The sequence below is a fragment of the Chaetodon trifascialis genome, chromosome 21, assembly GCF_039877785.1.
Source record: "Chaetodon trifascialis isolate fChaTrf1 chromosome 21, fChaTrf1.hap1, whole genome shotgun sequence".
In the NCBI taxonomy this organism is placed as follows: domain Eukaryota; kingdom Metazoa; phylum Chordata; class Actinopteri; order Chaetodontiformes; family Chaetodontidae; genus Chaetodon; species Chaetodon trifascialis.
In genome coordinates, this window is record NC_092076.1 from 1692097 (window position 1) to 1704350 (window position 12254).

The 12254-nt window shown below is 49.0% G+C and overlaps 2 protein-coding genes across 4 annotated transcripts; one reads left to right on the forward strand and one right to left on the reverse strand.

Moving 5' to 3' along the window:
* Positions 1 to 3: 3 nt before the first annotated feature.
* On the reverse strand, positions 4 to 3253 carry asb3 (ankyrin repeat and SOCS box containing 3). Its single transcript, XM_070990400.1, has 9 exons — positions 3198 to 3253; positions 2571 to 2943; positions 2360 to 2472; positions 2117 to 2249; positions 1833 to 2010; positions 1470 to 1688; positions 1069 to 1371; positions 850 to 983; positions 4 to 749 (listed from the first exon to the last, which is right to left on the reverse strand). Exons 2-9 carry the CDS (start codon positions 2938 to 2940, stop codon positions 577 to 579), a joined length of 1623 nt encoding a protein of 540 aa, XP_070846501.1. The 5' UTR covers positions 2941 to 2943; positions 3198 to 3253; the 3' UTR covers positions 4 to 576.
* Positions 3254 to 3284: 31 nt separating this feature from the next.
* On the forward strand, positions 3285 to 9586 carry c21h10orf88 (chromosome 21 C10orf88 homolog). 3 transcript variants are annotated; one of them, XM_070990139.1, is made up of 9 exons: positions 3285 to 3468; positions 3872 to 4061; positions 4160 to 4357; positions 4611 to 4680; positions 4796 to 4987; positions 5246 to 5374; positions 5993 to 6116; positions 6318 to 6504; positions 8717 to 9586. In XM_070990139.1, the coding sequence occupies exons 2-9, from the start codon at positions 3916 to 3918 to the stop codon at positions 8937 to 8939; spliced, it is 1269 nt and encodes a 422-aa protein (XP_070846240.1). In that variant the 5' UTR covers positions 3285 to 3468; positions 3872 to 3915; the 3' UTR covers positions 8940 to 9586. The 3 variants fall into 3 exon arrangements, with proteins under 3 accessions (XP_070846240.1, XP_070846239.1, XP_070846238.1); XM_070990138.1 differs by having other exon boundaries at positions 3331 to 3524; XM_070990137.1 differs by having other exon boundaries at positions 3331 to 3524; positions 6294 to 6504; positions 8717 to 9574.
* Positions 9587 to 12254: the final 2668 nt, after the last annotated feature.

Sequence of the window (12254 nt, forward strand, 5' to 3'; positions counted from 1 at the left end):
ATCAGCATTCGACCAAATGTCTTTCAATGTCATATCAATATAGAAATTAAACAAACGCCACATGTGAGGATTTATTGACTTAAATTGAAGCAACTGGTTTGTTAAAATTACAATATAAATGCTTCTGCCCAAAAAAGGAAGGAAATACAAAGTGCATGTGCATATGACAATATGCAAATTTTTTATTTTTTTTGTAAAGCTACAGATGAAGTATCATGTGGCCATCCTGTCAAGTCTAAACCTCACGGGTCCACCTGTGCAGTCCAGTCAATGAAAAGTCTCCAAAGACAACATATGTGCAGAATTTTGAGGAAATCCGTGAAATGAGGCACAAAATATCTCACAGTCCACTTGGACTAGTTCAGCCACAGAAACATGGTCTCTTGGGTTTGAATGTCACACTGAAATATCATAAAGCATCCATGAGGAGCTTTGACAAGCTGTTTCAGAACACATATATGAAACTGTAAACAACTTTAAAGCAGCATACGGGGGAAGACAAGGAAGAGGATGGTATTTACAGCACACATCTGTGCTGCTGTGCACTGCTGTATCCCTGTTTTCAGTTTAAAGTGGCTATGATGGCGAGCGTTTGTAGGAAGGTTCTGGGATGTCTTTGAATTGGAGGAAACGATGAAGTGGGGAGGGCACAGGGAGCTGCTGGACTACACTGGTCCTCATCAGTAGATCTGGTCCCAGCAGCAGCCTAACCTGCAGCCGACAGATGTGGGAAAGACAGACGATGGAGTCTAGAGGGAGGAGAGGAAAAAGAAATGAAGACAGAATTAAAATTACCCTCATTCGAAGATTTGTAAAAGCAAATCTGCAGTGTATGTTTTGTCTCTGTACCGAAATGTGGACACGGCTGCCAAGTCTTCTCGGCCCGTCTTCGATCCAGAACAGCGGACAGAGGCGGGGACAGAGTCGACCAGTTTACAAACTCCAGCAGGTAATTCAACACCTCGCTGTCTGCGTGTTCCAACCTGGAAAGCATCGAGGACAGAAAGAAAGACATTGATCAAGTGTAACAATCTGATACTCGATGAAAGAGAGAAAGGACAGACTTACATCTCGGGCTGAAGCAGCAAAGACGGTTCGAGTCCGGCCTTCAGAAGCAGAGGGAGCCAGCAGGCAGCAAAACGTACTTGGTTTAGTGCCACACAGATAAGCTCCCTCAGCTCCTGTGGCTTTAATAAAGTTTTCCCGTGATGATGTGGTACAGGACAGTTCCTGGTCAGAGTCTCTGGCCGTGAGATCCATCTGTGCTCGAGTATCAGCTGCAGCAGGTCTGTTCTGTCAGTGGCCAAGGCATGAATCCAGTCCTCCTCCCTCAAACTCGCTCCTGCAGCTACCAGCAGCCTCACTGACTCACTGAAAGAGATTTTAGTGGAAATCAGGGGCAAATCCAACTGTGTTCTTTTGTGTATGTTCCTGGAGTGTGCGACGAGGTAATCTACTTTCTCACAGACCTGTATGGTTTGTTTGATGTGCGAGCCAACGCGAAGGAGAGTGGTGAGCGGAGGTCCAGGACATCCGTGCAGTCCTGAGCATCTGGGCTATAACCTTCCCTCAAGAGCAGCTCCACACTTTTGCTCTGATGTCTGAGGACGGCCATGTACAGCGGACTCACCCTGCCGTCACCACGGTCACATGCACGATCCGTAACAGCTATCAGCCTCCTGAGGACGCTGGATTGACAACATAATAACAGTAACAAAGGGTTCAGGGAAATAAATAAGAGTATATCTGCATGAAGCACAACCACTTTTAAAAAATGTGAGAAAGCTCATTCTTTAGTTCATCAGTGGATGAGGGATCATGGCGAGAAGTACCCGATGTGGCCGAACTCTGCGGCAGCATGAATGGGAAGCTGCGGCCAGTCGTGACTGCAGGCTGTGTTGGGATCTGCCCCGTGATCCAGCAGGAAGTCCACACAGGCCTGGTGGCCCTCCTGAGAGGCAATCAGCAGTGGTGTGGCTAGATCAGCTGCCTGGGTGTTCACATTGGCACCTACAGTGAAAACCAAATCAAACAGGCTGAGTCTGACGCACAACCAAAGACATCTGTGGAGAGCCGACTTCACTTCGAGCTGGTATGAAGAAAAACAGCTATTCACCAGCATTGACAAGAATTCCCAGGCACTCCTGCTGTCCATACTGCGCAGCCACAAACAGAGGGGAGATCCTGTGGTCATCCAGTGCCTCCAGGTTGCACACGTTGACCAGAATACGCACGATTTCACTGTGACCCTGAGGGAGTAAAAGAAGACGGACGTTATGAATTAGAACAGATCTCACAGAATGAGTGAGTGTGTGTGTGTGTGTGTGTGTGTGTGTGTGTGTGTGAACTCCTTTCTTACCTTATAAACAGCCTGATGAAGGCAGGTCCAGCAGGAAGCCGTGTGCGTCCCGTTGACCTCTGCACTTTTACTGACCAGCAGCTGGACCACCTCCGTGTGTCCACCATCTACAGCTGTTGGGAAAAAGACAGAATTAATCCAATTAAATCAAATTTGCAAACCAAAAGAGCAACTGAAAGCAGAGTAACACCAGTGTGATGATGCATTATACCTGCATACAAAGGACAGGACAGGTCATTTGTCGGCTGGTTGATGTTGGCGCGTGCTTTCAGGAGGATTCGGACCACTGCGAGGTGTCCACGCGCGGCTGCCAGGTAGCACGCAGATTCCCCCTCGTGTGTCAGAGAGTTCACATAGGATAAATTACACCCTTTCTTACCGCGGACAACAGACAGGATCTCCTGCGCACACCGCAGGCTGCCGGCGGCTGCCGCCTCGTGCAAGGCGTTCCACCCGCGGTTGTCTCGACAGTCCACACTGAAGCCCCTCTTCATCAGCCTCCTCACCCGCCTCCAGCAGCCTGATCGAGCCGCAGCCGCGACGCTGGAGACGGTGTCTCCGTAGCACTCCGTAAAGTCCATGCCCTGCAGTGAGAAGAGTTATTTATGCCGCCATCTCTCTGACAGCTAACTGGGACATCGTTAAGTCAATGGAGGACAAATCAAAACACAGTTAGCCATTAGCCAACCATTAGCTGTTAGCTACGACGTTGACGAATCAGGATACATCTTTGTGTGCAGTGGAAATGTCATAAACTCTCACGCTCACACATCTTAAATATGCGAATGACAGCACGTAAAAGTTATTTGGACAACTTTAAAAAAAGGGGGGGCTTTACCAAAACAGTATCACAGCCTGGACCGACATCTCCCGAGTCGCTGTCTGATGACGTCGCAGCACAACACCCTGTCGCGCTGCTGCCATTGGCTGTCCTCGCGCAGGCTGCTGCTACACGGCAGCTGCGTGGACCTAGCGTTAGCTGGATCGAGAAATTCACCGTTTTATCATCAGTTATAGCCGCGAGTCAAGATTTTTTTAAGGACCTCGGAAGAAATGCGAAGACGAAAATTCAGCAACCTGCGGAAAACAAGCTAATCAACGGTTTGAAGGTAAGGTTAAGGGTGAAAGCGGCGCTGTGGCTTCATGTCAGAGAGCTTATTTACAGGTACTGATGTGCTGTAAGAAGGCTTTTACCCTCTTCAAGTAAAAACTAGTAGTCAAAACATCCCCACATCATAGCTGACAAATGCTTTATCCTGAACATCTGTAAAACGGGAAGAGGGAGAGAAAAACTCGACACAAAATATATAAAGTCAACCTTCACTGACTGTCAGTGTCATGTAAAGCCTTAAGTTTGTGAAAAAGATGAATAAAAATATCCTAACTTGTAGATTATAGACAGTAATGGCTCTTTTTTTCCTTTCAAATTGTCTCTAAACGTGTCTCGTACCCAACCTGTCTCCACACGTATGCACTCTCGTCTCCTAAGCTGTTTCCTATGTTGTGTCCTAGCTTGTCTCCTGGCAGCTCACAGCCCCCGTGGCCTCAGCAGCATCATGGTGGACATTGGCGTGAAGAGCGGAGTCGCTTGGGTCTGTCACGCTCAGGAGCGTCACCTGGCTGATGTCCTGCTTCCTGTTCACATCGCTGACAGAGACGAGCCTGAAGAGCTCGGTCGGTCGGACGGAGACGAGGCGAACTGGTAACAGTACTCACTGACAGACAGGGCGTAGATGAGTGATGGGTGAGTTTAACATTTTTGGGTGAGCGGCACCTTTAACACCCACCTTCCCCTCTCAGGGGCGCCCCCGTGCTGCTGGAGCAGACAGATGAAGGCTCTCCTTGTGTCCTGACTCTCCACTGCAGCCCCCACTCTCCCACCGCCATCGGCCGCCTGCTGGTCGTCAGCGAGGCTCGAACCATGGAGGTGTACAGCCAGACGGGAGAATACTGCGGGACAGTACGCGGGGAGAGGGACGACCGCATCCAGCCTGACAGGTAACAGCAGCTGATGATGCAGCTTTTTGAATAGTTCAAGCATATAATGAGCAAAGATGCACATGAAGCTCACGAACGGCAGCATGTAGGTCCATCGGTGAAGCCGGGGGCGCAGTCTGTCAACACCCCCAGGCTGAGTTTACTGTCCTCGGCGTCTCCTTATGTCCCGTCACTCTCAGCTGTCCGGCGTTGAATACGGGCTGACATGTGAAATGTGTGCTGAAGCAGTGTCCTCTCTCCTCTGTGCTGACAGCTCAGACAGAGGACCTTTCTACAAGAAGCAGCTGACACTCAAGGATCCGTCCTCAGCCTGCGAAGTGAAGGTGAGTCACGTCCGAGGACAAAGAGCACCTGCTGTGATATCAGCGTGACAAGGACAGTTGTTTAGGACCGTGTTGACCTGAGTCATCTGGTTTTGTCCTCTGGCCGCTCTCCTAGCTGCTCTCTCTGGCCGGTAGAAGCAGTGTGTTGGTGTGTCGAGTCCTCGTGGGCCTCCGGCGGCTGCAGCCCTGCCCGGCCCGCGGCCCCGGCATCGACATGCAGCAGGTGCAGTGTCTGGTCGAGGAGATGGGAACGAGCCTCTCACCTGGAGCCCAGAACCTCATGGACATGGTGCACTTCCAGCAGAAGGTTTGAATGATGGAGCAGTGAATGACTGATCACCTAAAATGACCTCTGCAGGCGACGAGGGGGAATTACAACAACAAGGACCGTGCCAGCAGATCACATGTTTTAGCTCATTAACTACCACTAACTGGTGCTTCACCTCACTGATGATCGTTTTCCAAAGTGTGCCTTTGTGACTTTAGATCGCTCAGCCTCCTTCAGGCGACCTTTGCCTTCAGCTGCACTGAATGATGCCGTCTGTCGGTGTGTGTTTCCCTCCAGAACCAGACCAGCTCTCTGGGCAGCTTCCTGCCTCTCCTGATGGGCGGCGGAGCTTTGTCTGCCCTGGTTCAAGGAGCCAACATCTCCCCCGCAGCTCTCAGCAACCAGCCCTGGCCTGCAGACTCCAGGGTATTAGTATTATCTGTGCTATTGTTTGCCCTCAACCCACAGAATGTGATGCCTTAGTTACTGCTAAAACAAACAAGTTGATCAGGTGTGGCAGCTTAACATCGATGACTGAAGATGCTGAGAGATGATTGCAAATGGCGCTGAATATTTGAGTGAACTGAAGAGCAAGAATCAAGCATAAAATCGAGCGAAAAGCGACCTGACAAACAACCAGACAATGATCGCAACAGGAGCGGCGGTGGAGAGTTAAAGTGGTCTCCTTCACGTTGCTTGAATGCGGAATTTAGCAGCCAGCGAAGAAGGAAACCGGCACAGTGCAAAGAGCTGGAGCGAGGTACAGTCCGAGCAAGCAAGTTCAGCCTGTGGCGCTCCTCCTGTTGCTCCTCGCAGGGCGTTATGGTTAATTACAGCACAACAACATCAGATAACCCCATAATTTACCTCGCGGGGTGGTCGCTGAACGGTAGCTCAAATCTGCAGCCAAATGTCTGTGACAGCGACTGTCTGACAAGCACAGATCCCTTCTTTAGCCTGTCCTCTATCAGCAGGGCGCCAGTGAAATTCAGAAAATGTTTACACTTCAGGTCGTTTCACAGCGTCTTGTTTCTGTGTCGCTAGCCTCCGCTCGGCTCCGTCACGCCCGCCGATGAAGCTCCACCTGCCGAGAACGGAACGCTGTCAGACGGCTCCGCCTCCTCCTCCCCAGACCTGCTGTTTTCTGGCGTCGGCTCTAAGAACATAAGTAAGGATCCTCGTCTCGTGCACGAGGTGCAGGCTGAGAAAAAATGACTGACGAAACATTTTGGAAAGTCTTCGATTTAATATAAATTCTGAAAGAATTGGTGATTTCCTCGAAGGTCCTTCAGACATTCAGCATAAACTGTCTTGATGAATTTCATGAATCTTTGCCGCTGACCAGCGCGCTGTGGTTTCATGTCTCCAGTGAGCAGTGACCAGCTAGCGGAGATGATGTCACACTTCCTGAAAGGGCAGGGACACGACCGGGCGCTGAGCTCCGGTGGCGAGCTTCTGCCCGTGCTCCAGAGCGTCTGCGGTCAGGTGACGAGGCTCAGGCTGGACGATGCCGCGGCGGAGGCTGAGAAGGTGGAGCAGATGAGAAATGGCACGTGGTGAGTGAAGCTCAGCGAGTCCGTCAGTGATTGAGCTGATTAAGAAAAGTTTGTGGAGAGTTCAGTGCATCTCGCTGCTGAGAGAAATTACAGCCCAGATGCTGATGATTCTTCTGGAAGAATGAACTTTTCTACCTGTTGAACACCTGAACCCCTCACTCCAAACCCAAAGCAGCTCCATGTAGCTGACCTGGGATCAGAGGAAGTGGCTCCACCTTGTGTCAGACAGACATTACTGCTTTGTTCCTGCGTCATGCTCGGCTAACTAAGGCTACGAAACATGAAAGATAAACTGATTTTGAATGATGAAGAGTGACACTTTACTGTTGTCATTATTCTACTATACTAGTGAATAAATTCGAGTGCATGCAGCAGGTCCTCCAGACAAACAGTCTTTTGGGAAAATCAGACATTTTATTTAGCTTTTCCTCAGAAATGAGCGACCGTGTCGACTTGTATGTGCCTGCGTACGTCGCTGAAAGTGCTGAAAGCTTTATTGATCTCTGTGTTTGAATTTTTTGAGCCACGCCATCGTCACACTCTGGCATTGTTGATGAAACAGAGACCCGTTTATTTAACGTGCCAGCAGTTTTGGTCATCTGAAGTCACATTGTTGGCGTGGAGCTGACGCCCAAACGTGTGCCGCTGCTTCTGGATAGAAGATTCACTGATCTCCTGACATGTGTTGGAGTGAAAGTCCACGTGGTTCATCAGACGAGATGCCAGTAAAGTGACTGAGACGTTCATGTTCTTGTCTTTGTGGTAACAGTTGTGGTCAGTGGACTGTGGACAGGCTCTGTGCACAGAGGGACTGCTGGGCGTCTGGTGCAGGATGGAGGCTGATACAGAGACAATAGAGTCCATTTATCAGCATGACTGTGTGTCTGAAGCACTAAAGTGTCGACAAACTCACCAAACCTCGTCCAATAAATTGAATTTTTTTAGCCGACGCTGGTGCAAAGGCTCAGCATCAGCTGACTGAATTCACAGCCGACACTCGTTTCACTCCACAATCGAAAAATGTCTTCATGAGCCGCTGCAGCGAAGAGCGCTTTGATAAATGAGGCTCTTTGTCAGAGCCGAGCAGCTCGCGTGGGTTCAGACAGAATGTCAGCTGAGTGCGAGTCCACATCGAGGGGAGGACAGCAGCTCAGGGTACGTCTCCACCGCAGCACATCGGCAGCTCACCACAGCCTGCGATACTCACTGTAAGACATTAAATTAGATCCAGACAACAGGGGGAAGGTTGACAGGCAAAGGCGTGATTGTAGTTTGTAAAGAAAGGAGTGTAATGTGAGTGGCTGCTTGCTGTAAAGATGCTGATAACGTGTGTTTTAGTGTGTTTAATGCTTCGAACCGCCTGTTTTATCTTCTTGTAAAGCTTCTGATTTCCTCATTTACGTTGTAGTTATTGCTTTCAGGTGTGCAGCTGTGAGAGTAACGTCTGTCTCCCTAAAGCTCAAACTGTCCTGCAGTTGCATTACGCTGAGACTGCTGCATTGCATTCTGGTCCATGTGCCGCTTCTGTCGGTGCAGACGTAGCAGGATTGAGACAAGAAAGCCGTGAAGGTGAAAAGTAAAGCTGAGAAAATGGAAAGACGTGTTTGCAAAAGTGGAAAAGCAGAAAAAAGGGAGATGTGTTGTGAAAACGTCCTCTCGGATGAAACAGACTTTCATTCAGAAATGTGCCTGAGCAGGATGGGCGCAGCAGGGTTTTGAGGTTAGGGGGAGATTATGGTCAACATTGACTGCGTGGGTGGTTTGGTTTCATGTCTGTGTTTATAATCGAGGTTTTGTCTCTGATGTGGCTTCATGTTTGTTCACGAATCAGTCGCAGCTCAGCGCTCGTTCTGCAGACAAGAACAGCCTCTTCTGTAGCTTACAGCTGATAAAGCACAGCAGTAGCACTGGGAAAGGGTCGAAGGTGAGGCGCTCAGCTCCCTCTGAAGCCGTGCATGCAGAGAAAACACTGAACATAAATGAGATTTTTAGCTTCTCAGTGCTGTGTAAGAAAATGTTTCACCAATGAGTATCCAGAATAACAGAATAGAGAGGCTTTTTATGAGTGTCTGAATTATTAAGTATGAAATTGATCCACTGTGTGAGACTTAAAACACTTTGTCCACATCTGTTGAGCGTTTATCATGTAGGTTATCGTCAATAACTGAACAGCTGCCTGCGCTCGCGCCCACGTTCTCCCTCCACCCTGCAGGGAACTGGACGCAGCGATGGAGCGTCGTCTGGAGGAGATGGAGAGGAGGCTGAAGGAGCACGTGGACCGTCGTCTGGACGCTCTGGAGCAGAAGCTGGAGAAGGCCTTCCTGAGCGCCCTGCCGCAGTTCGCCCTCAACCCGGGCGCCGTGAGCGGCTCAGCGGGAGAAGCAGCCTCCAGCGGCCTGTCGGAGCAACCGGCCCCGACGGCGGCCATGCACTGAGCTCAACAACGAGGGAAGACTAACGGGACACGTGAGCCTCTCTGCCTCTGGTCCTTCTCAAACTGACCTTCAAGTCTGAATGTCCTGACGTTGGACTGTCCCATCGACACTGAGCGGGATGCAAGTTTGGCCTAAAGAAACAAAACACAAAAATACAAGAAAAGTATCCAGAAACACATCGCTAACTGTTTTTGAGCATTTGAACTGAAAACGAAGTAAAACTGAGGACAGCCTGCAGAGACAGACACAAAGGACGAGCTTTGAATCATTGCAGTGATGTGATCTGAACCAGGTTATTGTTGATGGTTTTAACCCCCCAGCTTTCATAACCCCCATGATCCTCCACTCATCCTGACCAGCGGTTCTTCTTATTCACACTGCGTGCTGTGACTGCACTTAACCTGCGCTGAGCCTCGTGGTTAGTCAGGCCTTAACTGTTTGGTTTGACGCATGAATGCGTCCACGCCTGCGAGAGGAGCGGCTGCAGGAGGTGAAACTGATTAAAACATGTTTTAATATGCCACTGTAAGCTTTTAAATAATGTACATGCCTGTAACATAAAGTCTGTCTGCCCATGTGATGTTGATGGTTTTGATAACTGTACTGACGTGAATAGCAATAAAAATATATTTATACAGATGAATGTGCTTGTTTTCTCAATAACTCTGTTAATTCTGCAGCGCTTCGTGAAACACAGAGCAGCCTGAGGAGAGGAAACCAGAACAAGTGAGATGATTAGTGAGCGCTAACTCTGCAAACGCTCAGTGCTTGAGTTCCCAAATTAGAAAGCTGTGCGTCCCTGAGACACTTCAGAGGATGAGAGACACGAGTGACTGATGCGGGACTGCAAAGAAAAAGACCAAAGTCACATATTTTGAGCTGAAATAGTGTTTAAAAAATGCATATAATAGAAATAACAGTACAACACATTTTAGGAACTTTTTTGTATCTTTGGGCTCCAGCACTGAACTGTCAAAACATGTGAGTCAGAAATACTTCTAAGAGTTGACGATGCTGATTTATGGACATTTTATATGGACAAAAATGGCGGCTTGAGGAAAATGTTGCCCAACAGTTTCCCAAAAGGTAAAATCGACCGAGCCGATGCTTCCCGCCAGGCCTTCCAGGAACGCTGACTCATAAATTGATCAGAAATGAACCATCAAGGTCACTGAAAGTCCTCTTATGTGACGAACCGCAGCAATGAGTCGCGTACAGAAGACATCTGAAGTGAATCCTGCCTGATCCCCCAAATACAATAAAAAGAAACAGGAGAGGGTCGCTGCCAAGGTGCCGCGCTGCGAGCCAGCCGACAGCTGTGAGCTGAGTCACCGCCAGCGAAATGGGTCACACGTTTCATAAGCAGGACACCAAATTGTAAAACGATGTGCGGATGTTTTTTTAGGCATGTGGAGAGCAGACGCTGAGTCAGCGGACGGGTGTTCTGGGAGAAGATCTGCTCTGTCAATCAGGACAAAGCGGGTCAGCGCTTCCATTCACAGCTCGTCCGAGTGGGGTCGAAGCGAGAGAAGAGGAAGAGCTCTGCTGGTGTCCTCCCGCTGCTCCCTGTCATCTGCCTGCTCCGAGATGTCATTCATGCTTCAATGGTGGACCCGCTTCACCCCTCAGGCCGTCTCCTCTCTCTAAGCGCACTCTTTAAGATTTTGCTTCTGCAGATACGAACCTCATGAGAACCCTTCAGCGATCTGAATCTGCAGCTGCTCAGGGACAAACACCGAGCTGGTGTGTGTCCTTGAGCTTCAGCGTCAGTCTGATGCTGAGCAGGTGTCCTGAACGCGTCTGGATGTGATGTCTCCGTGGGGACGGCAGGGGGATGAGCCCTGCAGCTGTTGTGCGACGGCTCAGTTTGTTGGTGGCATGATGTTCCTTTGGTTTCAACCGGCCTTCATTAGGAGATGACGTAATCAGACTGGGTGCTGAGGTTCTGGTCTTCCAGGTCTGGCAGAAGGTGCTGGCCTGTCCCCGCCTGTGATGTGAGGGACAGGCTGGTGTTCCATGACAGGGATGTCTGCTATGTCTCCTTGGCCCTTCCTCGTGTTGTCAGCCTGTTTTCAGTTTGCTGCTTGTTTGTCTGCTCGGCTGAAAGTTGCTCTTGTGTCAGGAAACTGCAGAGCAGCAGGACTGTTTCACGTCTCTGCTCATTAAAGCCAGCTTTACCACCAGGCGTTCTGTGCCTGTCCTGCTTGGCCTGTTGCAGGTTCGATGGTGTGATGGGAAGGCCTTCTGCCATGCAAATGAATCATTGTGATAATCAAAACTCTGTAAAGCATTGTTTCATTTGAGAGGACAGTTCAGTGCTGTGGGGACACAAACTGATAATTAATAGTCATTTAAGGGTAAAAATAATTTTTTGACATCACTGCGTCGCACCTTCTTCCTCAGCAGATGGAGTCGCTCACTTTCCATTTTTTGACCCCTTTAAGGAGAATGAAAGTTAATTCTTGACCTTATCAAGGATGTTGAAGCAGCAGCTTCTCAAAATCTCAAAATAAAATACAGATTGATCCGACAGAATAAAATTAGGTACTCAGATAAGTAGATAAGTAATGAGTATAAATCACTGATTGTGTCACAGTGCACAGAAGACAACCATGGAAAGTGCCTATCTTTGTTTTCTCATATTCATTTGACTTCGAAATGCACTTTGTTCATGACACACCATCGTTATCTACGGTGCTAACTTTAACCAGATTGTGTATGTAACATAGTGCATTTAACTGGTGGAGCTTGTTGAGGTGGTGAACATGCTCAGGAGGCTCAATTCAGGACAAAACATGATGAGCTTCTGACAGGATTTTCAAAATAAGATGCAGACACCAAACTACTGTACCAGAAATTTATCGGCCTGCTGAGCTTGCTGTCAGTTAATCAAGATGAAAAGTCCAACTGGCCGGCTATCGAAGCATCCTCACATGCAGTTGTCGAACAAGCCGATTCCTGTTTTATCTTAAAATATTAAAAATCTTACGAGCCAGTTCGGCTCCAGTAGATCCAGATTTAGCTTCGCCCATGGCGCTGACATCAGCTGACCTCCTGCGTGAACCTGTGCAGAGAACACATCACTAACCTCAGTGTGTTAACCATGTCAAGTGTTACGTAAGACCTGCGCTCCACTGGGCCTACACACACACACACACACACACACACACACACACACACACACTGGGGCCAGCAGATTGTGTCATGCTGTGTTGATGCAGTGTTTCAGTGTGTGACATGGCTCAGAGGAGGACGCAGCACATCACGGCGCAGAGAACAGCGTGTCTGACAGATGATGGACTTATTCCTCGGCTT

Bases quoted from the DNA above. Each gene is read 5' to 3' on its own strand.
- asb3 (XM_070990400.1), bottom strand. From the start codon at position 2,940: ATGGACTTTACGGAGTGCTACGGAGACACCGTCTCCAGCGTCGCGGCT. The intron at 2,011-2,116 runs GTGAATAGCTGT...TTTTCACTGTAG, and splicing joins GGGAATTCTTGTCAATGCTG to GTGCCAATGTGAACACCCAG. The intron at 984-1,068 runs GTAAGTCTGTCC...GATGCTTTCCAG, and splicing joins TTGCTGCTTCAGCCCGAGAT to GTTGGAACACGCAGACAGCG.
- c21h10orf88 (XM_070990137.1), top strand. From the start codon at position 3,503: ATGTCAGAGAGCTTATTTACAG. The intron at 5,375-5,992 runs GTATTAGTATTA...CTGTGTCGCTAG, and splicing joins CCTGGCCTGCAGACTCCAGG to CCTCCGCTCGGCTCCGTCAC. The intron at 6,117-6,293 runs GTAAGGATCCTC...GCCGCTGACCAG, and splicing joins CGTCGGCTCTAAGAACATAA to CGCGCTGTGGTTTCATGTCT.